Source organism: Petaurus breviceps, unplaced genomic scaffold, assembly GCF_028583685.1.
Source record: "Petaurus breviceps papuanus isolate PSGF00001 unplaced genomic scaffold, PetGlider_PUasm1.0 208, whole genome shotgun sequence".
NCBI lineage: Eukaryota > Metazoa > Chordata > Mammalia > Diprotodontia > Petauridae > Petaurus > Petaurus breviceps.
In genome coordinates, this window is record NW_027185852.1 from 65635 (window position 1) to 92984 (window position 27350).

The following is a 27350-nucleotide window of genomic DNA, read 5'->3' on the forward strand; positions in this document are numbered from 1 at the left end:
CACTCATTCTCTCTTGGTTCTTTCCTTTTTTCACTCTTTTTTTTTCACTTCCTCCTCACTCATTCTCTCTTGGTTCTTTCCTTTTTTCACACTTTTTTTTTTCATTTACTCCTCACATTAGATTACGTGATATCCTTTCCATGTGCTCCTTCTAGGAGATGGCTTTGCTCCATATGCTTCCCGTGTCTACACCATGTGGTGGCTTCCTTCATTCTGTCATCCTACGGTTCCCATAGGCTTGCGTGCATTTTTAGTGTTCACAGATCATGAGTCATCATGGGGAACATGCCTGGCAACCACTCATTTTCTAGTCACAATATGGCAGCTTTTTAGAGGGGACCTTCATGGTCAGCTGAGGCAGCCCTTTCATTTTGCTGATGAGGAAGCTGAAACTCAGAGATAGGAGGCAGGAGGGTCTTCAGAAACCATCTTGTCCAGGGAAGGGACTTTCCCAAAGTCACACAGCTAACAAGTGACTGGGTGGGGGGATTTGAATCCAGGATCTCTGACTCAGAGCCATTTCTCTTTTTATTGGGCCACACCATCTTTTTGGAGATTTCTAGGAACCTACGTTTCATGCCCCAATAGCGGTAGTCCTACTGGATACACATTAAAAGTCTTGGAAAAGTAATCTCTTTAATTAATTAATTTTAACTTAATTTATTAATGCTACACTGACATTTACATAATGCTTACATACATTATCTTGAGTCTTAGAGCTACCCTGTCAGGTAGGTACCAAAGGTATTATTATCTCCTTTTTACAGATGAGGAAACTGAGGCTCCAAGAGTTTAAGTAAGTTAAGCCCTTAAAGGCACTTAGGTTTCCCAGTGGATAGAATACTAAACTATGAGGCAGGGAGATCTGAGTTTAAAACCTCTCTCAGACCCTCAGTAGCTGTATGACCCTGTGTCAGAGGGACTGATGCTCGGAGTCAGCTCAGGCTGCTGGGGACAGACCAACCAGAGGCTCCCAGATGGCCTGGGCTAGGTGGGGAAACAAGCTTATTTCACTTCTGTTTTCTCTGCCAAGGAGAACTGGACTGGAGCAAACCACACAGAACTGGCCCTGGGAGGTGGGGCCTGAGATGAGTAAGTCTCCCTTACATCTAGACCTTTGGAGGTAGCGTGGGTCAGCTCCAGTCCTTCTCTGTCAATGGCTGCCTGATCTAAGCTTGGGAAGATAGTAACTGCCATGGTCCTTGGGTTCGTCAGCTCTGAAATGAGGGGTTTAACTAGGTGGCTTCTCTGAGCCCACGGCCCCAAAGACAGATTCTGGAAGAACTGGCAGACATGACTGCTGAGCCACCTCCAGTGATATCTGGAAGACTGTAGAGAGTGGGAAAGGGGGAATGCCTTCATTCTGAGGGAAAACCAAAAGAGGAGAAGAGAATCTGAAAGCAGTTGGCCAAGAGCTTGGCTGCACCTCCTCCCAAGTTTTAGAATGTGCGAGGGATGGCTAGTGAACATCCAGGGAAAGAAGCAGCAACCACCAAGAGCCACCATGGCCAGACTCACTGCATTCCCTTCTTTTGGCAGGATGACTATCCTTAGCACAAGGGAATGCCATAGAGTGTACCTAGATTTGATGACAGTGTCAGCCAAAGTGTCTCAAGCCATCCTTGTAGAAGAGAGAGAGAGACAGAGAGAGAGAGACACAGAGAGAGTGTGAGATTCGGTGGATGTGGGTCTGGTTCAATGGCCAGAATCAGTGGTCAGTGTTCGCGGTATGACGTCACCTCGGCAGATCTCTGGTGGAGCACACCAGGATCTGTGCTGTCCTCTGAGCTGTTTAGCATTTATCAGTGACTTGGACAAAGACATAGAGGGTATGTGGGCCAGATCTGAAGGTGACAGAACATGCTAGATGAGAAAGCCAGTGTCCAAAGGGACCTTTGCAGGGTCAAAAGTTAGCTTCATCTAATAAGGCAGAATCTAATAGTGATAAATGTAAAGTTGTGCTTGGATTCACAAAGTAGACCTCTCTGGTACCAGATGAGCTTGGAAATGATTGGACAAGAGATTTTGGAAAACATCTTTTAGTCTTACTATACTGTAAGCCACCTTGGGTCAATGATACGATGCTGTGTCCAACATATGGCTATATAAACCTGGGCTAGGGAGGAGAGATGGAGCATCTGGGAGGAGAGAGGGGACAGCCCACAGCCTCTGCCCTGGTGGGGCCTCCAGGGGAGTACTGCATTCAGGTCTGGGTGTCACAGGGAGGATTTGATAAGCTAGAGAGCATCCTGAGAAGGCCAGGCAAAATGGCAGAGTGGCCCCAGTCCATGACTTATGAAAGCAGTTGGCAGGATCACAACTATTGGGAGAGGAGGTGACTGGGGGATGTGAGAGATGAAGCATCGGTGAGGCTAAGCTCTGGCTCTCCCCTCCTTTAGCTCCATTCTGGCTTCAATCCCCACGGTTCTGCCCAGACTCAGTCTTCATCCCCCTCACGATGGGATCCCCCCCTTTCTGTAGCCCCTGGTGCTGCTGGCGCCCTCTGCTCCCTTGGCTTCTCTCTTGGCTCTCTGCATAACTGTGTGGCTCTTCTTGGGCTGGTTCACTTTCTTCTTCCTGATATATGAGAATCATTTATCACAATGCCTGGCATATGCTTATTGACTGACTGATGGGAATGGCCATCTCAGAACTGGGGCTGTCAGACCTGTTTTCTTTTTTTCCTACATTATTTCTTAGAATCGCCTCCAAAAATAGGATGATAGATTTAGACCAGAAGGCACATTGGGGATCAACTAGGTCAACCCTCATACTTTAGGGATGAGAAAACCTGGAGAGCTTCAGTGACATGACTAAGGTCAGACTGGCAGTTAGTGGCAGAGACAGGATTGAGTCTGGCCCGTGTTCTCCAGTGCACCAGGGAATACCTGGGCTTCCCTTCTCTAGGGCAGGTAGACGAGCCCCACATCCACTGACCCCACCCAGCCTATTCCTGAGTTCTCCTGCTTTCTCACTGCCTTGTTGATGTGTTAAATGCCCTGATGGTTCTGAAGGTTCAGCATGACCCAAAACAGGCTCATCATCTGCCCCCAAACTCAGTCTTCCCCAGTGCCTTCATTCTACAGAATCACAGAAGTGCAGGACATCTCCATAGCTGCCCACCTGAGCCTGGACTTGAGGAAGACTCTGAACTAAAGCACTTTATGGCAGGTGATGAAGGAGCTTTATGGATTCAGGCAAGTCTTTTAGGCTCATTCCATCTGCACCTGCATTATTATGTAATCAAAGTAGACTTCACAATCTTGGATCTTTAGAACCAATATATGGGAAAGTGTCCTGACCATTGGAGCTGTCCAAAAGTAAAATGAGCTGGGGAGACCCCTGGAAGGCTCCAAGCATCATCTGGCTGTTGTAGGAGTTGGAGATAAGAGCCCTTACCAGGTGTGGAGTGAACTGGGTGGTCAGAGATTCTGTGAATCTGAACTTGGACAGTGTTCTTCAGGGGACTTGTGGCCTCATCATTGTGGGGAGTCCTTGCCATCAGTGTGCTGGCCAGCTCTCCATGCCTTCTCATCTTACATGATTCCTAGACGTATTCTCCCACAAATCATCTCAGTTATATTATATTTACCAAGGCAGGAAAATAACAAAGTGCGACAATATAATAATACAAAGCTATTTCAAAGTTAGACAGTCTGAGCCAGCTCATGATTGATCCCTGGCCACCTCTAATGGCAAGTCATCTTCCTGGGGGCAAGAACCGGCTTTTAGCTTGTCTCTTTCCTGGGGGAGCCTCGGTGCTCTTTGGATGCTTCCTCAGCACCTGCTGGTGCTAAGCCCAAGAGCAGAGAATTCAAAAATGGGAAGGAATCCCAGCAACCATCCAACCAAATAGCCAGCAACGTGCATTTATGTACTGCCTGCTGTGCCAGGCCCTGTGCTAAGAGCCTTGGGGATGGTATCTCCTTTGGTCTCGCCATGCACACATAGAAGGCACCCAGCCTCGACTTCAAGACCTGTAAGATGGGGAGCCCCCTGCCCCGTGAGCAGCCCTGATTCATAGGAAGATTTCCCTGTATCCAGCCAAAATTGGTCCCTTTGAGCCCTTCACCCATAATTTCTGCTTCTTTCCTCAGTGACCAGTGGATCAAGTCTAATCTTTCCTCCCCATGACATCCTTTAATAGTTTCCTTAACTGTAGGGAGGTGGTGTGATGTGGGGGAGAGACCTGGGCTTGGACTCTCAAGGAGTCTCACTTGAGACTCACTTCACGTCTCTGAAAAGTGTTCCTCCATGTAGAATGGGGACAGAAATGCCCGGGGCACTTAACCTCACAGGGCCTTCAACAGACTCCGGTGAAAGCACTTAGACAAAGCACTTGGCAAGACTTAAAGGATCTGGTTCCCCGAAATTAGCTTAAGGCCTAAGGGCATCTGGCAGATTCCATAGATATATGTGGCATGCAGCCAAAGGTGTGTATACATGCTCATGTATTGTAAATGCATATCCACATCTCACACACATACAACACATACATACACACATGTATACATATGCATACGCACGGACATGCATATATGCATACAAATGCATGTATACAACATACACTTTCTCTGCCTCTTATATATAGTCTTTGAAAATTGTCTCTGAGCTGAGTGACTTGTCCAAGGTCACACAGCCAGTATGGGTCAGAGTCTTCCAGGCTCGGCTCTTCACCATGATCTTTTTCTCTGCACATAATAGGTTTTAATAGGTGCTCAGCAGAACTTAGAACTTTTTCAAGAATGTGCACATATTGCCTCAGTGATGCTTCCCGTGACACGGGACATTGGACTGCTTTCTTTCTTTTCCAGTGTGCTCTTTTGAAATCATCCTTTCTTATGGGGATGGTTACAGAAAGGCTGGTGCAAAGAACACCTGGGCTCCATCAAGAGAGCATGTTTAAGCAAATGAAAACCTGGTGGAAAATTTCAGATCCACCACCTGGCCATCGTCAGAATGAGGGGACCCCTGCTCTTTGTTCTCCCTTCTCAGTTGATGAAATATTCATTGTGAAAGTCGATCAACTATTGCTGTCCTTCCTTCCACTTAGAAATGGCCTCCCAGCTGTAGTGTATCAGGGTGTGTGTGTGTGTGTGTGTGTGTGTGTGTGTGTGTGTGTGTGTGTGTGTGTGTGTGTGTGTGTGCGCGTGTGTGAGTGTGAGTGTTTTCCAATTCTGTATCTCGTTTGTTCTTTGCAGATCACAAGAAGTGGAAGGATACTCTCTGAGAAAGAATACAAAGAAAACATCATGAGGAAGGACCATTACAGATTCACCAGAGAATACTTAGCAAATGCTATATTCAGGAAGATCCTTGAAATGGAGGTATGCCAGTTGATATTTCCGTATTCACGTTTGCTAATTTAGTGTTTCATTTATAAGTCTGTAGCCATAGGCAGAAGCACTCCTCTGTTTCACGCCCTCAATAATAAAGTGACATTTCTCTGGTGCATTGAAAGTTTATGAAGCAGCTGACCAACAGGATCTTATGTGAGCTTCCTAAAAATCTTGGGAGGAAGGAGGCATTACAGGCATCATTAGCCCTCTTTCATACAGGAGAAAACTGAGTCACGGAGTCCCTGTAATTTCTTGCCCATGGTCACTCAGGTAGCCGGTCTCCATTTCCATTGTTCTCTTTGCCCCACCATGCAGGACATTGGTGTGCACACATCCTCTCCTTTTGGGACATAATGGTCAACATATATTCATTCATCACTTAACTCTCCGCATGTGTCCTTTATCTGTCATGACATTTTTAGTGGTGTGGCCAACTAATTTGATAAAGTGGTTCGGCCTTGCCCCAAGCAACTTGTAGTTTCAAGCATTGACAACATTTTAATCTCTGTGAAAAAGCATATCACTTCCTGGCTTGACTGCAGAGCAGTAAATCAGAAAAGTTGGCTCATAAAACTGTTGACCTGGGGAATTCAGTCAACATTTATGAATAGCTCTCGAATTGCCTGTAAAGGAATCCTAAATATATTTAACTGCTGGTCTGAATTATGGTCGCGGTGCCATTGCGTTGAGGAAACCTTACATTTTGTTCTCTCCGGAGTCTTCTGTTAATGTATGGCGTCCCGGTTTGTTTTCCCCATCCTGAGTATGAGCTTTCTGTTTCCAGGTATAGAGTTTGTATGATTTAAAATAAGGCTTTTGTTTTGATTTGATGGAAGCAACATCTAATGCTGAGTTATTTTCATATTAGCTATTGAAGGAAAGGGGAAGTCCCTAACCAAAGCAGGCCATTGATGCCACAGTAGAGGGTCTTGTGAGTTGGGGCTATGTGGTGGCCATTGTGTATCTTAAACACTGAGAACTGAGCTGCCCCTGTCAAAAAAGGAAAATGAAGTCATGAAAAATTAATACAGAGAATTGTTGCTTTAGAGATGGAAGATACCTTGGAGGTCCTTTGATCTGCGTCCCCCCACTTTACAGATGGTAACACTGAGGCCCAGAGAAATTAAGCGGCACACACACACACACACACACACTTATATAAACGGCTATAGAGAAGTACTTAATTATAACATAAATAAAATGCCTAAAGTACATTACTTATATAAGGGCTGTAGAATAAAATACTTAATGCAAAGGCTATAGAAAAGTACTTGAACATAACAACTTAAAAACACTTAAATACAGCCCAACACTTGCCCACCTCACTGCATGTAACTTCCTTGCTCCCCTCTTATTTCCCCACCAGCTGCACCCGCCTCCTTGTTTCTTGCCAATGACCCCCTACCTGCCACCCATCCCTGGGCCTTGTGGTCCCCTAGGCCTGGAAGGCCTTCCCTGTGCCATTTCTCCAGGCTCAGCTCAAGGGTTGGCTTAGGTGTGGAGCCATTCACTGACACCCCTGGCCCCATCAAACCTCTAGTGCTCACTTGGCCTACTCTGCTCTGCCCCCAAGGAGTAAGCACAGTGTGACTTCGGTCTTTGCACCCCCAGCACTGAGAATGGGGCCTGGCGCACAGTAGGAATTAGGTAAAGGTTTGTTTAATAAACATGCAGGCACATATGCCTTGTGGCAAGCTCTCTGCTGTTATGTCTGTTATAGGCCTCCAAAAAATCACTTGTATATCTTTAATGTGTCTACTCATCTCTGTAACTCTGTGGCTGCTTGTCTTTCTTTGAGAAGCAGCAGAGTTTGGTGACTAAAGGGCTAATTCTAGAGCCAGTCCTACTTCTGACACAGACTGTGTCATCCTGGGCACATGATCCAAACTTTCAGGGCTTTAGACAACTCTCTAAGAGTACAAATCGCAAAAAAGCTCTCTGCCTCTGTCTCTGTGTCTGTGTCTCTGTCTCTCTCTGTCTCCATCTCTCTCTCTTCTCTCTGTGTCTCTGTCTCTCCTCTCTGTCTCTGTCTCTCTGTCTCTCCTCTCTGTCTCTGTCTCTCTGTCTCTCCTCTGTCTCTGTCTGTCTCTGTCTCTCCTCTGTCTGTGTCTCTCTCCTCTCTGTCTCTGTCTCTCTACACACACACACACACACATACACACACACACACACTACCAAAATGAAGATGGTTTAAAGAATAAAATGGAAACATCCTAAAACTTTAATCAGGATGTCCTGGGTTCCGCTTGGATAAACATGATTCCTATCGTCTTATGAAGCTGGGAGTCATTACAGAGAGAGTTCCCCCATGCAGCCATGTCTGGTTTCTTGGGTCTAATGAAAGCTTCTCTCCCCCTCCTGTTTAGCACAACTACCAGATGGAACTGAAGAGGTGTCTGGAGACCACAGCTCAGAAGGAGCGAGTGCAGAGAGCCAAGGTGAGGAAGGGCCGACCTTGGAAGCCCCTTGTGGTCTTAGAGCTGCCTAGCTCTGGGGAGGCCCGAAAGATGGTGTGGGCTGATGGCCAAATCGCTGATAGCCGTTGGAGGGACTTCACCTTATGTGAGCCCTCCCTGCAGGCACAGAAACACTCCCCCCCCTCCCAATCTCAGTCCTGATTGGTGCATCCGTGAGGAATTGGGATAGAGACTCTTGTGGCTTCATGACTATAGGAGGAAACACTCTCTCCCAAGGCAAGTCAGTACCTTCTTAACGGCTTCGGGACCTGCTTACCATAAGGAGAAGCTGGTGCTTGCCCAGGGTCATGTGGACCAGATGTGGCAGAGGGAGGGTTTGGGCCCAGCTTCATTTCACCTCCAGGCTGGCTCTCTACCCACCTTCTTAGTACATGGGGACTAGACAAAAATGCCTCATTGCAAATGTTTCAATACCCATTTAGTGAGAGGCTGAGATCTCTTGAGGGTTTTTTTTAATCATCAGAAACTTTTGCAAGTTGTAATTTTGACATTTTGTTGGAAATATAAGTCCATTAAAAATAAAGTATCAGTGGAAGTAATTTGTTGATGTATCTAGAACGGTGTGAGCTAGATTCTTTACCAAGAATCTTTCAATATACAAGGAAGCATAATTAAGAGAAAGGACGAGAGACAACAAAGGGAAGAGAATAAAGCCTGCATCTGTAGCTCTGTGATCTTGAATGGGCACTAGGAGACTATTCAAAGAATGGGTAGTGAAAACAGAGAAAAGGAAGCAATGCCTACCTGGCCTCTGAGAACTGGTCATGCCACACCAACCTCATTGTCTGCATTGGCAGTCTGGGAGATTAGGGGAATGCTGCCTCTACCATTAGAAGAGTTTCTGATACAGTTGTTCGCTTCATCCTTTGGCCTGTGCCCAATAGCATCTGCTCTTAAAGATACCCCCAAAGCAGTCATATGGCTTTGACCTTAAGACCTCCAGTGAGGGGGAGAGAATCATGCTAGTGGAACAGCCCATTCCACCCTCAAATCCTTTTTCAGTAACTTGTAAGCTCAATACAAATTATATGAATCTAGTGGCCAAAAAAAGCAATTGTAATGTTCACCTGAAGTAAGAGACCAGCCTCACCTCCCTGTAGACTCAGTTTTTGGTGTCACATTTTAGGAAGGACATTTTGATAAGCTGGAAAATATTCAAAGAAGGGGACCAGGAGGGGAAGGCTTGAAGAAACTGGGTCTATTTAGAATGAAAAGGAGAAAACCAAGCAGGAATGGAATGGGGCGGGCAGTGTCATGATAAATGGCTTTTCAGATATTGAAAGGAATCTCCCATGGACGAGGGGTAAGACTTGTTCTTCTAGACCTCTAATGGTACAACTAGAAACCATGGAGGGAAGTAACAGAAAGGCTGTGTTAGGTTCAGTGTTTAATAAAACAAAGAAAATGTTCCACCAAAGTAGAAAGAGATTGTGAGTTCTCCTTCCCCTACCCTCCCTAGAGGGTCTAAATGAAGCCTGGATGACCCTTTTCAGATATTTCCCATGCAGTTGTAGGTTGGAACAGATGACTTTTGAGGTTTCCTCTAATTGGGATTCTATGATTTTGGGAGATACAATTTTCTGTACATCATCATTTCTTCCTCTTTTTTCTTTTCCTCCTTTTCCTTCTTCTTCCTCTCCTTTCTCCTTTTCTTCATTTCCATCTATTCTTCTACCTTTCATTTTTTTTCTATTCCTGTCATGAACTCTGTGAGGAAGACTGGTAAAGGGAGGCAAGCAGCCAGTGCATTTGAAAGGTTTCAGTGCAAGGGAATTTTATGCTGTCCAGTGCAATTCAACATCTATTAAATACATTCTATAAGTGAGGCCCCTTCCTAGACCAAAGACAGAAACAAAATGTGCCTGTCCTAAAGGAACTACCATCCTACTGATCAGATACAACTTGTTCAAAAAATATAGTCCAAGTTAGTTTGAAGAGGGGTCAGCAGGGGAAGCTCCCTGGAGGTGTTGACATAAAGGAGCATTCTGAGAGGTAGAGAGAAAGAGGAGGGGGGCATCTCAGGAGCAGGGGAGGGCTGTGTCATGCATACAGGTAATGTCAGTTTTGGAGAGCAAGAGATTTGTTTGCAGTGGTTTTTGAAAGCAAGACTGACTTGGTTAGACACATGAATCAGGAAGGTTATTTTGGCTGCTACATGTAAGATGGATTGGAAGCACAGGAATCAATGAGGAGACTGCCTGAGGTGGTCCAGGTGAGAGGCATGAGTGCTATGGACAGGGAGCTGAGAGGAGGCAGATGTGAGTGATTTAGCAGAGGGGAGATGGGCAGGACTTGAGGATTGATCAGATGGAAGGATGGGAGCAGGGAGAGCTGAGTCTAAACCCTGACTCTTTACTTACTCCTAATGTGCCTTGGCCAAGGCCAGCCTTCCTTACTTACAATGGGAGTGGTGGGCCACATGGCTTTAAGGTCCTCCCCACCTCTAATCATTATCTTACTTTCTACTTTAATGTGTCTGAGAAGTTTGGTGTTTGTGACTGAATCTGGGGCATGAAGGGGCAAGTATTGCTGAAATGCTGGCTTTGGAATCGCAAGGAACTGAGTGTCTCAGACACCTACTGGCCCTGTGACCATACTCACTTAACCTCTACCTGCCTCCGTTTCCACACCTGTAAAATAGGAATGGGAATAGTCTCTCTCCCCTGTGAGCATGAAATGAGACAGCCCAAGTGAAGCATTTGGCAAACAGCATTCTCTGTATGGTTGTCATTTGTTACTGGTCTTCACTGAGTCAGGGGCTGGTCCCATCAAATTCCACATCCATGTTCACGACAGGGGTCTACTAGGAGCTTAATGATCAGGGTCATGGTCTCATCAACCCTTAGATTTGGAAAGAACCTTTGTGACCAACCTCCATGCCCCTGCCTGTAGCGGAAATCCCTCGAAAATGACTGCCTCCTTGTAGTCAACTAGTGACAAGGAGCTCACTGCCCTCTAAGGCGGTCCATGTCCTTATGAAGTGGCTCTCCTAGTTATGATGTTCTTTGTTAGGGTGAGCTGGCCTGTCTCTCCATCATTGCTGCACCGCAGTCTTGGTTATGTTCTCGGAGAACTAGCAGGATCATCCACCTACCCATCCATCCAACAAAGAGTTCCCAGGTACTGATTGTGTGCAAGGGCCCTCTGCTCCTGGGCTTGTGTCATGGGACACTAGCCTAGAAGATAGCCATGCACAGTGTTCTAAGAGAGGTGCCTCAGTTTGCTGCAAAGCCAAGTGGTTTGTGAGATGTGGACAACCTCACTCCAGAGGCCCAACCCTAAATGATCTGAAGATCACAGTCATATCCCTCCTTGTTTCTTGTCCCCGGATCTTTTCTTCCTCAAGGGAAACATCTGCAGTTCCTGTAGGACATGAACACGATTTGGAAGAATTGTTCTTTCATGTTGTAGAGTGCTAAATTTGGAATCTGAGATCGTAAGTTCAAATCCTGACCCTGACACTCATTACCTGGGTAGTGAGTCTACAGAGATAGACTTTTGCAGGCTGGTTAATGGAGCACATGCTTTAATAAGTTCTGTCAAGGTCAAGTCGACAAACATTTATTAACTACCTACTATGTGCCAGACACTGTGCTAAAGCCCTGGGGATGCAGAAAAAGGCTAAAATGGCCTTTGCTATCAAGGAGCTTACAGTGTAGGTGTATAGACCCAGCAACAGATTGTCCGCTCTTCAGGCTTGAACCTTACCTAAGTGCAGACAGGCTCACTACAAGTAGGTTAACTAATGACTTTGGGGGCTACTGCAATCAATGAAACATAAAAAATACAAAGTGGCTACCCCTCACTTTCTCCTTCTACAAGGAAAATTGCAGAAGGATGGGAAAGGGTACAAAGACTGACATCAATGACAAAGTTCTATTAACAGTTAATTTCAGGAAAGATGCTGCAGGAATCCAACAATGTCCATATTGGTTTTATCAATAAAAAGAGAAAAAAAAAGTTATAGGGAAATGGAAGGATGACTTATAGGTTGTCTTATAAGGGGCAAAAAAGGAATTTATAGAGTTTATTTCAAAGTCCCCCCAAAACAAATATGATTCTATGGGATGCTGTCATATCCCTTTGTAGCACTCCTATAGGCATAAGCAATCAGGTCATTAATGACCTTAATGAAGGTCATTAAGAAGCAGAGACATTCCAAAAAAGGACTTGAGTCAACATATGCATTGGTACTTGGTTGACTATAGTAAAAAATCAGGTCTAGTACAGGAGGGCAAAATTTAATATGTGAAATTATTAAAAATACAATTTAGGATTAAGAAATTAGAGGTCAAAGTTTGGCAAGCCACTCATACCTTCATGCCTTTGTATCTTGGGTATGTTCTTCAAGAAGGCATAGACAGAGAATTAAACAACATTGCAAACAAAAGAAGTTGATTGTTCTTAAAAGGCAGAGAATAAACATTTCCTCATGTAGCTAATTTTTTTTTTCTGACCCAGCTGTATGGATGCATCCTGGCTGCCAGCTATCAAAGCAAAGGGAAAATCACTGACACATGAGGTAAAATGAAAAATATAACCTGAGGACATTGCATGATATTACAGCAACTCATAATAGACCTTTCTAAACAATCTACTGGCTTGAAAAAGGGAAATGGATAAAAGTAAAGATATTGACCATCCATCTCTTGGAGAAACCTAATTGTTATAGATGTGGTGGCCACAGTAAGGAAAGACATCAGTGTGTTGAAAGCACCTGGTCAACTCATGTTTGATTTTGTTCCCGGTGGTTTGGCAAGGCAGCCAAGGGCAACCCCAGTGCAGAGCACACACTCACTTGCAAAACATCACAAAGCAGCAGAAGATTCCAAGCAGTGTTGCCTCACAAAACAGCCCAAAGCAGCTGCAGCCAAAGAGGAAACAAGACTGTGGGAGCCTTGGTGTGAGACTCAGCTGAGCCTGATCATCCCCATAGCATTTTTGGATTAAACTAGAAAGAAAACAGCAAATAGATGTGAAACATAAGCGACCTGCTGGCACTTCTCACAGTCTTCTGTTCTTGTCAGAGACAATAGTGGGACCATCACGTCTGTACCTTATTGTCTCAGTAGCTGATTTTCTGAGCCATAGCGGGATTCCATTGGCAGGAGCATGGTGGAAAGCATTTGGGTGAGGATCAATGATATCAAAAATGGAAATGAAGCCCTTGGAAGGGCAGGGTACAGACCAAGCAGACAGAAGGAGGAGGAGTTTGGGGAACATCACAGACTTGGTATATGAGGTTGGTATAGTAGTGATGGGGGACACCAGTTATCTGGTACTGACTCAGCTGAAACCAGAGCAATCAGCAAATATATCACTTGCTAAAGTGAAGTGAATGGGCAAATGTCCTTGTGGATCCCATTCTGCCCAAAAAGGAAGGATCGTTTGCTGAGGCTTAAGTGACTGGGAAGGGAATAACCAACGCATGATAGTGGTTTTGATCAAGGTGAGAGAAAACATGAATGATTTGACACAGAACCATGATTTGGGGAGAGCCACGTTTAAAGAATTCTACAGGGAAAAATCAACCCAGGAGGGAACAGGAGCTCTCAAGAATGAAATACTGAAGAGATAAACAGAACAAAAAGATTCTGGTGAAGAGAAAAGGGGAGAGTTTCTCACAGAGACTATGTAGGCACACAGGAATCTCACAGATAAGCTCAGGAGAGACGCATGTGTAGATGGAGTCAGTGAGGATGGATGCAGAAGATTAGGGGGGTCCCATAAGAACTCAGAATGAGCTGAGGTGGCTGGTTAATGCCAGTGACCAACAAAAAGGCATTTTCTTTGGTTTGGGCTGGTTGGGAAAGAGAAGGATCAGAAAGGGGAGGAGCAGTTGCTCTTAGTGGATGGGAATAATGAGGACGAAGGAGGATGGTAGCAAGGCTACTTCACCATTATTTGTCTTCTGTTTTTTCTTTTAAGAATAGAACACTGCAGGGCAGAAGGGAGAAGAGACCCATTACAATGCTATGGGTGATGTGACCTTTAGTGGCTGGCTGTATCTGGTTAGGCTGAGGAAAGAGCATTGGATTTAGTAACCGAGGCCATCAGGGACTTTGGAAAGAGTGGGTCCAGCTGAGTAGTGGGAAGAGAAGCCAGATTCTGAGGGTCTGAGCAGTGGGTGGAAGGTAAGAAAGTGGATGCAGTATGTGTAGACAGTTCTTTTGGGGAGTTTGACTATAAAAGGGAGGAGAGATTTCAGAATGATAGTTTGAGGGGATAGTAGGGTAAGTGAAGTATTTTTTTTAAGTATGAGAGATCTGGTAGTGGTTTTAGGCTTTAGGGCAAGAGCCAGCATGTAGATACTGAAAATAAAGAGGAGGAAATGATAAAATCCAGGAGGAGTTGGTTCAATGGCATGAGTAGAGGGTTGGTGTTTACCTGAAGAAGGCAGGAAGAACTTGGGCTTGGGGGATGATGTCGCATCCACAGCTATGGCATCATCTTTGGTTCTTGCCTTGCCTAATTAGTTGTCAGATCTTATTGTTTTGTCTTCCATGATATGGAAGTCATTGCACAAATGGTCCTCCCTTTCCCCTCCCCAATGTGGAATCCATTCTGTCTTCCCTCCCACCTTGTACAATCCCTTATTCCTTCTGAAGCCCAGTTCAGATGCCAACTTCTAAACTCGACTCTTCCTGACTATGTTACTAGTACTTTTTTTATGGCTTGAGTTTACTTCTGAGTATTCATGTCGTATCACCCCTCAATGCTCCTCACTGCCCAGGAGAATGTTCAGTCTTTAATGGTAAGGGTCAGCTGGTTTGTGCTTTTTATAAAAAGCACAAGGCTCATGGTAGGCACCTAGAACATGTGTATTGTATTGAATTGAGTCACATCATCTGTCACGAACTTTTAAGAGGCTGGTTTGTCTTCCTTCCAAGGTTTCCATTATTTCTCTTTCAGCAACAGGTTCCTGCTTGTGAGTCAGAATTGGGTTAATCACTGAAATTTCTTTTGTTTCTCTGACTTCCTTTTGGAAAATGGCATAGTTAATGGATGTCAGAAGTGACCTGTTTGAACAGATGGGGCACAAGTGTCATCAGTGAGAGTGTCTGCACAGAAGTTTGGAACCCCTAAACTCAATAAAAACGTGAGCTCTGAGGATTCTAATTCTAATTAGATAACCTTATGAAAGCTCATAGCTGTCCTCTCAGATTATGATAGATCTAATAGGTTACAAGACAGATAGACCAGAGCATTGGCTTAGACTAACATTCACCCAGTGCTTCTCTTTTCTTCTAGGTCAGACGCTCACGGAGGGCAGTTGAACATTACATGCCTGTGTTATCACCTCATCCTCCAATTGCTGCAAAAGCGAACCATGGATCATGTGCCATGGCTGACCAAATGAATTCTAGTTCTTTAAGACTGGTGAGTCTTATGAGGGATGCTTAATGCCCACATGGACCCACCCATGAGTCGTAAAGATGATCAGAATGTTTGGGGAAAATGGTAGTCAATGGGAAGCAGACTGATTCTGCAGTCTGAGGACCTAGAAACAAATTCCACTGATGTTGCTTCCTCCCTGTGTGACCCTGGGCAAGTCCCTTGATCTCCCTTGGTTTCTTCATCTTTAGAATGAAGAGGTTGAGTTCACTGGCCTGTGAGGTCCCTTCTGGCTCAAGTCTTCTGGTCTTGGGCTCCCTAAAGTCCCTTTCTAATACCAGGGCAGTGTCCTTCTAAAACTGGGCAGATTTTGCCATGCTGGAAAGGCTTTGTGTTGAGCCCCAGCAATAGATCACATCTGTTTTCCAAGGCTCCCCACAGGAGCACTGCATTGATGCCCAGGGAACCCGGGAACAAGCCTAACCTCTGCCTCTTTTTGCCTGTGTGACCTGGGACAAGTCACTAAACCTCTTCTGGCCTCAGTTTCCTCCTTTGTAAAATGAAGGGAGTGGACTAAATAGCCCTGAGGTTTCCTTCCAGCTCCAAGTCTTTGAGCCTGGGGTCTTAGTCCCAGTTCCTGTGCCTATAAGCAGACCTCCTTGTTTAGTGGAGAGAGATCTGGCTTCAGAGCCTCAGACAGTTCTCCAAGAATCTGCTGGAGGAAGGCCATGATTTGGAGCCTACACCCAGGAAATCATACCTTGGGTCTAACTAATATTAATTCAGTTGTTTTTACTTGCAATGGTAGGTCCTTATCTAGTTGACCAAAAAGGAAATGGAGAAAACCATTATGTCCATCCTGACCTTTTGTTACCCAGGAGGCCTGAGGACATTGCCAGGAGAAGCACCTGGCTGCTGGGGGTGAAAATGATGGGAGTCTGGTGGAAAAGTGACCATCCCTGATGACCCTCTCAGCATCTGTGATCAATTAGGTGGGCATGATCTGAGGAAAAATAGATTGAATCCAGTTGTGGCCCTCAATCTTTACCTACTTAAACACACTGTTGATGCTAAAAATTGGGGAATGCATAAAAATACTCACACCATACACACACACACACACACACACACACACACACACACACACAGGAATCCATGCGGATCCCCACCACTATCTGACTACACTGAATTGTCCTCCTAGCCAGCAGAACAAAAGAGTTTAAGAACTCCTCATGAGATTTCCTTGCCAAAATGAGAAACAGGGCAGCCGAGGGTGCCACTCATTCATAATAGACGCTTGTGATAAAATCTGATGGAGGAAAATTGTGGAATATTATGGACAGCAATATTTCATAGAACAGTAAGAATCAAGGGAGCGAAAATCAAGTTTGCAGAAAAATTTAAGAGGAGAATCAGTTATGCCTGGTCAACCAGAAGTTATTTAGGGATAAAATCAGGAAGGGGATAACAAGGGCATGAAAAATGGAAAAGATCTGAGAAGATTTCTTCAGCAGACCCTTTCCTCCATCAATGGCCATGGAAGTGCCACATTGGGACTCTCACCTAAGGGTGCTACAGGAGAAAAAAATAATTCTGCTAAAGAAAAGGGGGATGGGAAGTGCAGCTGTACTGTGCCAAGTGTGCCTAAAGGAGATCCGTGCTAGAGTAAGCACAGCTTTGAAAGAAATGAAGTGTCTATTCTCAAGATATTTTCCAGATATCCAAATGTTGGGGAAAATCACAGACCAGATTCCTGGGAGAAAAGCAAATAAGAAAATCTCTTCGACTCCTAACCTAAAAGCCTGCCTTCCCATAGCTTCCTTCAAGATGACTTTTCCTGCCCCTCCCCACCAAGGAGGGTGTGAGGGAGCAGGGGGAAAGGCATCCCCCACCTCACCCTCCAGATAGCCTAAGGTCTTGTCTCCTCATCATTGGCACAAAGCAAAGACACTGAGGCATGGAGGTGTTAGTCCCTTTGCCTTCACACTTAGCTCCAGCTCAGCCACCCTGACCCAACAGCCCATCCAGCTCCAAAGCCAAACAGAAGGCTTTGTTATCAAATAGAACCAGCTCCTCAGCACACAGTCAGAAATAGGCTCCAATGACGCTTCTACTTGGCCACTTGTACTGGAACAAAACGTCTGTGCTTCACTGTAAGCACCGTCGCTCCCATCGGTTGGTACATCTCTTCCCCTTCCCTCCCCCCCTCCTGTCCCCTCCCATTGCACGTATAGAACATGTACAAACATAGAACTCATTCATCTACATTTACATGTGGGTAAGTAGATGTGTAATGTGACATAATGCATATATTTCGATATTCATTGTGTAATATGCTCTGTGTATTTACATAAGTACAAACAGATGCGTATATTATGCATTTATAGAGATATGCTATAAACATGCCAATTTTGGTTAGAGTCTGTGAAACAAAAATTATCCTTCAGGATAATATAAGTTTCAAAGTTTTAATGACAGAGATTTCCTACATTGCTATTGTGGGGGGAATATAATTTGACCCATAAAAAGGAAACTGAAAAAAAATTGATTGATCTGTTATTCTAATTGGTTTTTTTTAACCACCTTCATGGTTATTGTTGTAGCTGATTTGGTTATGAAATGAAATTCCATACATAGACAGCTGTTCTTCATGGTTGCTTTTATTAAAAATTCAAAAAAATAGACAAAGTGAAGGGTTCATAGCTGATGACATCTGCTGTGTTTGCCTTGATCTGCTGCCACCATCTTTTTTACATTTTTTTCCTGCTGTCGTTCCTCTGAGACAGAATGCACCTTCTTCTGCAGAGGTGAGCAGGAGCTCCTGGAGGCCAAGGCTTCGTCTTATTTTGGGGGTGTTTCATATCACCAGCATGTAGCACAGTGTTTAGTAAACACTGGAGACTTAATAGATTGTGTGAGCCCTTGGGTCATTCTGAGACTCCTTGTGCATCTCCCAGGAAGATGGCAAGGGAGGACTCATGTGGCGTTTGGATGGAGGAAGCTGGGCCCAATTTCCAGCTAGAATCTAGACTTGGATGTCTGTAATGGAAATGTAAATTTGAAGATCTTCCCTGCCCCTAGGCTAAAGTGCACCTGGAGCCTGGGGTGGGAGGCTTGTTTTTCAGTAGATACTTCTTGATTGGTCAGTGAGTCAATAAGGTTGTTACATTCTCTGAGCCAGGAGAAGGCTATATAAGCCCTGATGTGCAGCTTTGTTTTGGGGCTCACTTTGAGAAGTGTTCTGTGATTTGATGTGGATTCTGGGAAGCCGTTGTCCAGAGCCCCCCGGCTCTGAAAAAACCCAGATGTTGACTGGGTATGGATGTAATGGTTGGACAGTTTGAAATCTGTCTACTAGATCTGTTTCTGTCTTGATGATTCTGTCTGTGTATTCTGAAGTTCAGGGTGCTGACCTTTTTCCCCTGAACTAGGTTAACGATACATATTTGACTGATTAAAGTAAGTTCGTTAACCCATTTTGAGTTGCTTTCCTTTATCAAAGCAGATCCAAGAACCTGTGGTGGCAGCAAACCCTGAGGACGCTTGGGGTGCTTGCTGCTACAATGTCACTATAGTCTTAAAAATCTTCCCTTGAAAACAGGGGCTTTGTTCTTTGTTCAAAATTATACTTTCTAGGAATATTTACCAAGTCTTTATATGTGCAAGGTGCTGCTACTGTGTGTGTGTGAGAGAGAGAGAGAGACAGAGAGAGAGAGAGAGAAGGAAAACAAGTGGGAGAGACAGGGGGAGGAGAGATTAGATTGCAGAGAAACCTAGGTTATGGAGAACAATGAGAAGGTGATTGCCGTGGCCCAGAAGGGAGGAGATTGGACTCGATTTAGAGTACTAAGGAGCTATATGAAGTATGTTGTGAAGGTAGAAGAGACAAGATCAGTAGCAGATCCGGTTTGTGGGATGAGGGCAAAAAATGAATCAGCTATGACTTTAACTTTAGGACCTGCTTTGACTGAAACAATGGTGGAGAATTTGGAAAAGGAGAGGGTTGGAGAGTAGAGCCGATGAGCTCTGCTTTTGGAAAAAGTGGAGTTTAAGAGGTCTACAAGCTGTTGAGCTTCAGATGTCTACAAGGCAGTTGGTGGTGTGAGGTCAGCAGAGGGCTGGAAATGTTCAGCACAGAGATGATCATTGAACCCATATTACAGATTAATTGCCCTGTCCTCCCCTTGAGATCTCTGTGACTTTAAGGTTGTGGATGCCTGTGCACAGGGCTGCACCAGGACTCACCATGCTAGAACGCCTTTGAGGTTTTCTTTCAAACACATGATCATGTATCCTAATCATGAGGAAATAGGGTAATGGATTATATGTATTTTCCATTAAAAAGCTTAAAGCCTATATTCTATAACATTCCAGTTAATTAGGGGTGTGTAGAGAGACCTCTAACAGAAGGCAGGGACATTTCGGCCAGACAGTGAGGCTCCCCGGGGTCCTGGTGGGGACTCGTCTCATTGGCCGTAACTGGAACTCAGTCTTAGCGCTGAGCTGACTTCCTTCGCTGATGCTGTTAGTTGCTTGGAGGTAGCTAAGGTACCTTAACCAAAGGAATGGGTCTCCAGAATTGAGTCATCTTGGCTCACATTGGTGTGGTGACTTCCAGTTGGCCTCTCTTTCGTATTACAATGTGAAATCCAATAGTCTGTTTCCTCATTGCAATGACTTCTCGGCTTAGGCAGTGTTTATAGAAGGAGAATGGTGTAGCCCATGGTACCAGGAAAAGCAAGGGAAACAGCCAAAAAGCAAAAGGCCTTGGGCCCTTGATGAAGAGCCTGTGACATTGTGTAAAGGCCAAGACCTCGACTCCTCAGCTCCCGTCTAGGCCAGCCATATCTGTCTATGTCTGTGTGGCCTTGGATCAGCCACCAGCCAGGAAAGAGAGCTAATTCTCAAGCCACCCAACCCAGCACGAATTTAAGGTTATCACTTGGGATGGGAAGGGGACAAAAGGAGACATCTCCTGAAAGATGGGATTTCTACCTCTTCCTCTGACCCCTGCCATTTTCTAGCTGAAATCTTTCGGTGAATAATCTGTGTTCTATGCAGGAGGTTAGCAAAAAATCCAGGAACTTGGAAGTAATTGAAAAATAATGGAACATAGAAGCTTGGACTGGGAGAGTCTTCTAGCCCCACATCTAGGCTACTTAGATACAGCAAGTTGGAAAGGATTTTGGCAGTTAGCCAGTCCAAACTGTGCCTTAATTCGATTCAGTTCACTTTAGCAAACATTTATCAATCGTTAAAGTATGTCAATGCTGGGCTGGACACCAGGCAGAGGCAGAGGCAGCCACTCATCCTGATCTCACCCAGGACAGTCCTCCACCTACAGCCTCAGCAGGAGGTCTTCCAGCCCTTACCTGGAGGCTTCCCCTGGGGAGGGACTCCTAGCCTGGGGAGGGGACTTTTTCACTTCTCAGGTGACTCTCTTTATACTGAATCCAAATGGAGCTTCAGCAAGGTCAGCCCACTGCTAATTAAGTGTCCCCTCAGCTGTCTGGGGAGAGGAGGGCTGTCTTCTCCGAGTCCCAAGCAAGGGGTCCTTGACGATTCTCACTTCCTGTATGTCTGGTGAAACCTCTGGGCTATTTCTCAGAATGATACTTTTGAATGATAAACCAAAATCCATAGGATTCCTAAGTATACCAACCTCTCCATGCTCTAGGCAATTCTGAGGTTATGGAACAACCTTGGCTGAGAGAGTTGCATCTATCACACAAGTCCTAAGTACAGCCTTTTCTGTAATATGCGTGTGTGTGTGTGTGTGTGTGTGTGTGTGTGACTTGTGTTTGCATTGGTGTAAGGAGTGCTGAGATGGAAGCGCTGTCATCCAAAGCAGATGGCCTGCTCTTCTCCCATTTATAGTCTCAGAGAGCCACCTGGGACCCTGAGTTGTTATGGGACTTGTCCAGGGTCCTACAGCTGGTCTGTCAGGGGCTGGATGTGACCCCAGACGATCCTGACTTGTGGGTTGGATCTCTCTCCACTACATCATATTATCTTTCATTTCTACACATATGGAAATTGTATGTATGTGTACACACATATATCTATCTGTGCTCTATATTTGCACATACTCTGTCTGATAGGCTCCTCATACAGGGCAGCCACTTGGTGCAGTGGACAGTGCTGGACCTTGAGTTGGGAAGTCCCCTGAGCCTTCCTTCCTCCTGGTTTCCTCCAGTCCTCTTCACCCAGCCTGATCTTCAGCTCTTTGGACTCTGGATGTCTCCAGCTCATCAATGTCCATCCTAAAACATGGCTCTGGAGCTCTCCAGATGTGGCCTGTCCATGAGAACTGCAGCTGATCAGTTATGCCTAATCTCCTGATTGCTTAGATTTTGGGTCATCTTGGGTTCGATGCTGCCTCTCATTCTCAATGCCTCTGTAACTTGGCTAAGTCACTTATGCCCTCATGGCCTAAGTTTCCTCATTTGCAAAATGGACTATGTGACCTCTCATGTCCCTTCCAGCTACCTCTGTGATCCTGTGATCCCTTCTACAATTTTGGGTATTTTTTGTGTGAAGCAAAATCTAGCAAAAAACAAAAAGCAACAACACAGAGTTATCACACTTGTTTCTAATTGCATTTAAATGCCCTGATCATCAGCACATCTGGCTTCAGCTGCATGATCCTGAATAAAGGGAGTGTGGTTTTGGAGAATTTGTCCCCAAAGACCTTTTTACTAGCATTGCCGTGCTAAGCTGAGCTCAGTGATCTCCAGGTTTCCTCCTCCAGGTCATGTTCTCTTAGCAATTTCTTCAGGGCCACCGGGTTAGCGGTCCCCTGTTTGTGCCAAGATGATTGAGAGGGAAACTTCCAAGTGTCTGTATACTAGTCTGTAGGTGGCTTCAGATGGAGACCTACAATATTGTTTTGCTCACAGCTATTGGTCCAGCTGCTTCTGTGTGCCTCAGTGTCTGACCACCATCCCTCTGAAGGAGCCCCAAATGCTGTCAAAAGTCAGATAGTATGGAGACCCCAGGCAGCTCATGCTTACAGTCCACGTCCATGGATGGCTTCCATAATAGGTTTTTTTGAGTTCCTTGTCCACCATTACTTCAGGTCATTTAGGCTGTAGATGGCAGACCTACCAGTCTGGTCTTTTGACTCTCCATCCAGCTTCCTGCCACTGGTCTCAGTGTAGAATATTTTACAGTTATTTCTGTGGTGACTCCAAACAATTCTATGATCACAGGTTAGAGGAAGTAGAAACAGCAAGAGGGATTTGGCCTGGTTAATATGGACAGATGTGGCAATGAGGAAGGGTCCTTTCATTCACTGTATTTGTGTCCTAGGTACCCAGTACATTGCCTAACATATGACAGAAGCTTGATCAATCCTGATAGACTGATTTCTGCCTTATTCCCTTGGAAGATTCTTAACCTGTGGTATATGGATCCCTTGGGCTCAGTTTCAGGGGATCTGCAAACTTGGATGGGAAACATTACATCTTTATTTTAATATAGGTTCCTTTGTAATCCTTTGCATTTTGTTTGATGAATATGAAAATAGTATCTTGAGAAGTGCTAGGCTGTGGCTTTCACTGGATTCCCAAAGGGCTCCTTGAGCCCCCAAATGGGTAAGAATTCCTCCATTAGATTATGAATTTCTTTCTCTTTCTCAGGACTTAATACCAGGGTATGGAGGTTATAGAAGTTCAATAACTATCGAATTAAACCAGTGACTGTCCATCCATATGATTGGTGCTTAAGACAACATGGAACCAAATTTCCAGTGGTATTCCTTGTCCTTTTGTGATAATCATATTATTATGACTATGACTATTGTAGCCAGGTTTTATGTGGTGCCCATCACAGTTGGGCTCACTGAACCAAGTGCTTCACAAATGTTACCTCACCTGATGCTCACTACAACCTTGGGCACTAGGTGCTGCCATTGCCCCCATTTTACAGAAGAGAATACTGAGGTAAGCAGAGATTCATCAATTTGCCCAACATCATCCAACTGGTAAGGGTCTGAGGCTGGATTTGAATGTGGTGTATGTATATGTATACATGTATGTGTATGTGTAGATGTATCAATATGTGTAGATGTGTGTGTATGTAGACATGTGTATATGTATTGTAGATGTATATATGTATTGCATGTGTACACACACTGTATACACATGTGTATATGCATGTGCATGTGTATGTATGTGTAGATGTGTTTGTGTATGTCTGTATGTCTATATGTATTGTAGATGTATACATATATGTGCACGTGTACACACAATACACACGTGTATATGTAGATTGTGTATGTATATAGGTATTGTATATGCGTATATGTATGTGCACACACATTGTACACACATGTGTACACGAATGTGTGTATGTGTATGTATATATGTGTATATGTATTGTAAATGTATATATGTATGTGAATGTGTAGATGTATCCATATACATGGTGCCCTTAGTCACCTGTGCGACCTGCTTCAGAGAGGGGAGCTAGCTTTCGTGCCAAACGTAAAGGTACTTTGACTCGAGTGTTTCCAGGCATCTGTGTAGGTCACTTCCATTTGTAGATGCCCAAGGTAGCCCTTGGTTCTTGAGCTCGGCTCAGTTCCCCGAACTCTGAGAGGACAGCGCTGTTGTCCTGCTGTCTTCCGGGAGATCCCGTTCTTCCGGAGCTCCTCTCTCCTCAGGTTGGGCTCGGTAGGCTCCTGCGACAGAGCTGACGGGATTCAGGCAGAAGAGGGTCGCGGGGCATGGATTACTACAGTAGCGATCTCTTCCGGAGCTTGAAAGGCAGTCTGGGACGAGGGGCCGGCGTTGCTTTCCAGCCCCTCGGATGCCTGTCAGCCAGGCTGGAGGAGCGCTGGTCAGCGCCGCAGAAGGTCACTCTGGCGTGCCTGGTCTTGGACTGATTTCTGACTTGGAGGAGTCTGCTGGAATCCTTTGTGTTGATGACATTATAGCGGGAAAGGCTTCGTTCCTGGCCAGTCCCTTTGGGCTCTCTGATCTCAACATCTCTCTCTTGCTGTTTACGGAGCGTGGCTGTCGGCCACCCTGTTCCCAGCCAAGATTCGATATTGTCGCCGGATTTACAGGGTGGATAAAATTAGCGAGAGGTACCTACCGGAGAGCATCTTCTTTGTTCAGAGCCCTCCCACTGCCGCATCTGCCTATGTAGGGGACGGCAGCACCGACTGTTGGAACAAAGACTTTGGGTCACAAGGGGGTTTAATGGAAGGATATAATAAAGTTTAATCTGTTCGGTTAAAACAACCTCTAACTTTAATTACTCCAGGCAATTTGTTGGGCTGTTAATTGGTTTTGAAACTGTATCTAGATCCTAATTGAAGCTCTGTTTTCGCCCTAATTGTTTAGGCTCTCCCTCGGCCAAACACTGCCCCAGGAAGACCCAGCACTGCCCCAGCAAACATGCAGCAACGACCAAACCGACTGCAGCCGCTCCTTAATCATCCGGCAGCTGGAGGGACGTTGAAGCCGAGCTCAGCATTCAAGTCCAAGACATCTCCGTCCGAGACGGAGGGGCGCTTTCCCAGTGGGGTGAGGCACTGCTTTGACGAATGATTCCTGATGCTTTGGAAAGCATCGAAGTCTTAGAAACCTCTGTAAAACTGTCAGGCTCGTCCACTTGTGGCTTCCTTATTATCAGGCAAGCTCCCCAGGAATGGAGAGCCTGTTATTTCTGGGCTATTGAAAAAGAATCCTTTGCGTTTCACTCTGAGAAGCATTTGTGAACTACCTACTGTATGTCAGTCCCGTGCCCGGAGTAGGAGGATGAGGGAGGGTCGGAACTGCGGCTAGCACAGCTTTTGTAAGGTTTGCTCTTGGGCTTTCCTTCCTCACTACAGCCCTGGGGCGTCGGAGCTTTCATTGCCCTCGGGTTATAGACAAGGGAAATGAGGTGGAGAGGAGATAACGGGTTTTCCCCGAGGACACATACTTAATATTAGTCTGAGGAGGGATTCAAACCCAGTTTCCTGAAATCCTGTCCTCAGGGGGCTTACAGTCTCAGTCGGGTGGTGGTAGACGGTGGTGGTTCACCGACTCCACAGATAAAAATAAAAGACGTACAATCTAAGTACAAGCTCCTTGGGTGGGACACTCCCAGAGGAGCACTCCAGAGGGTCTCTTGTAGGAGCTCATCTCAGCTGAGGAAGGGGAGGCAGGGGTTTCCGGAGGTGCACGTGAGAAGGGGCTCCTTAGTTATGGAAGGCACGGTGCAAGAGGAGTGGAGAGAGGAGTTAGAATGTCCCATAGGGGGCGTAATAATAGCTGGTCCTTGCCTGGAGCAAAGCCCTTCGGAAAGCTCAGTGATGTAAGGAAGCAGGGAAGGTTCCCGGAGTCAGGCTTGGTGCACGTGGAACAGTGAAGGGGGCACCACCCGCATTTTGTCCTAAAGGAAACAGAGGCGCTGAATCTTCCCGAGCGTCAGGGTGACACGCTCAAGGTTAAGTTTGGGGACATTAATTGGGCAGCAGCTGTGTGGGAGGGACATGCTTTGGAAAGTGCAAAAGCCGGGATGCAAAGAGACCAATACTGTAGCAGCTGGGTGGCTCAGTGGGTAAGCCTTGGCCTGGACTCAGGAAGACCTGAATTCAAATTCGACCTCAGTCACTTACTATATCTGTGTGATCCTGGGCAGGTCACTTACCCTGTTTCCCTTAATCCACTGGAGTAGGAGATAGCAAACAACTCCAGTATCTTTACCAAGAAAACCCCCAACGGGATCACAGTCAGCCTGGATTGAGGTCTTTGTGGTGGGAAGGGACTGAAGGAGGATTCTGAAGGATCAACAAGAATTTATGAGGTGCTAAGTGCACATCTCACCTTGTGCTAAGAAGCGTGGAAGGAAACTAGTCCCTGACCCCAGTGAGTGACACTGTAATGGGTAATGGGAGTGACCAGTGCATAAAGAGAAGTTGGTGTGTGTGTGTGTGTGTGTGTGTATGTGTGTGTGTGTGTGTGTGCAGAGGTGTGTGATGGAATTTGGCCGCAGAGTGAAGGGGGGGGGGATGACAGCCAGTGAAGAGTTATCGCTGAATCCTATGTTTTTTCCTGAGTGACTGAAAGAACAGTGGGGACCTTGACATACCTGGGGGAGCTCAGAGGAGAGGTGGGTTTGGGGAAAAAAATAAGAGCTTTCTTTTGGACATGTTTGAGGTGCTTCTATAACACCCAGGAGGAGATATCCAGCAGACAGGTGAGATGCAGGGACAAGCTCAGGGGAAAGATAAGGGCTGAAGAAGGAGATTTGAGAATCATAATTCTGCATAGAAATGATAGTTGATACATTGAGGCCGGGGGGGGCAGGGAGAGAAAGAGAAACAGAGAAGTGATATCTTAGGACAGTGTTCTGAGTTCTATCCAAAAACAGAGAGGGGGCATTGGAAGGTCTAAACCAAAAATAAAAGAGAAAGAATCTCTTTAATCAAGAAATTTGTGCTGTTTCCAAATGTTAAATTTTCAACCCCCGAGGGCATTAACATTCACCCTTCGGATCCCATTTAACTCAGCTCTCTTGGGTCCTAGAGCATCTTCCTGATATTTTGGCAATTTGCCCATACCTTGCTGGGAAGTATTGGGTATGTGCTGAGCCCCAATCTGGTCTTCAGAGCACCAGAGGCTTCTCTCTTTCTCTCTGTCTGTTTCTGTCTCTGTCTGTCTCTCAACTCCATCTCACCTCAGGGCATGTAGATTTGTGGATTCATTCAGAACAGGGTCAGCTATGAGCCCCCACCCAACACAGCCTAGGAACTGTTTCCTTTTTGCATTGGCCATGCTCAGGGTTCCCTAGACAGGTCACCTCAGCAGAATGAGCTGACTGTCCATAGAAACAGACAAACATGTTGGGATAATGCGTTGCAATTGTTTTTACTTTTAGAACTGATAAACTAAACATTACATAATTATTAGCATACCATGCATATTAAAATTTGGGGAGACCCAACAAGTGCATCAATCTGGACCCTAGAGATACAGACATGGCCAGTTCACATCTGTTCATTTCCCTCATGGAGGTGGCAGCTTGCAGACAGCAGAGTTGTATAAACAAACAGAAGTGTTTGACTTAGATATCCAGCAGGAACAGCCTTTAGTAAACTCTAGAGGGATTTTGGACCTAGGACTCATGTTTGGGGGTGGTGGTGACTGTACTTGGGACCTGGGTAAGCTCAAGAGAAGACAGAACCACCCCCACCTCCCCTGGC

The 27350-nt window shown here is 45.5% G+C and overlaps 1 protein-coding gene across 1 annotated transcript in view; it reads left to right on the forward strand.

Moving 5' to 3' along the window:
• Window positions 1-27350, forward strand: part of LOC138165234 (glutamate-rich protein 3-like) — a 132694-nt gene that overhangs the window by 24896 nt on the left and 80448 nt on the right. Inside the window, exons 3-6 of the mRNA XM_069093352.1 lie at window positions 5202-5327; window positions 7706-7777; window positions 15068-15196; window positions 24502-24684. Of these exons, the coding sequence (XP_068949453.1) occupies window positions 5202-5327; window positions 7706-7777; window positions 15068-15196; window positions 24502-24684 (510 nt within the window). The remainder of the gene's footprint in view (window positions 1-5201; window positions 5328-7705; window positions 7778-15067; window positions 15197-24501; window positions 24685-27350) is intronic.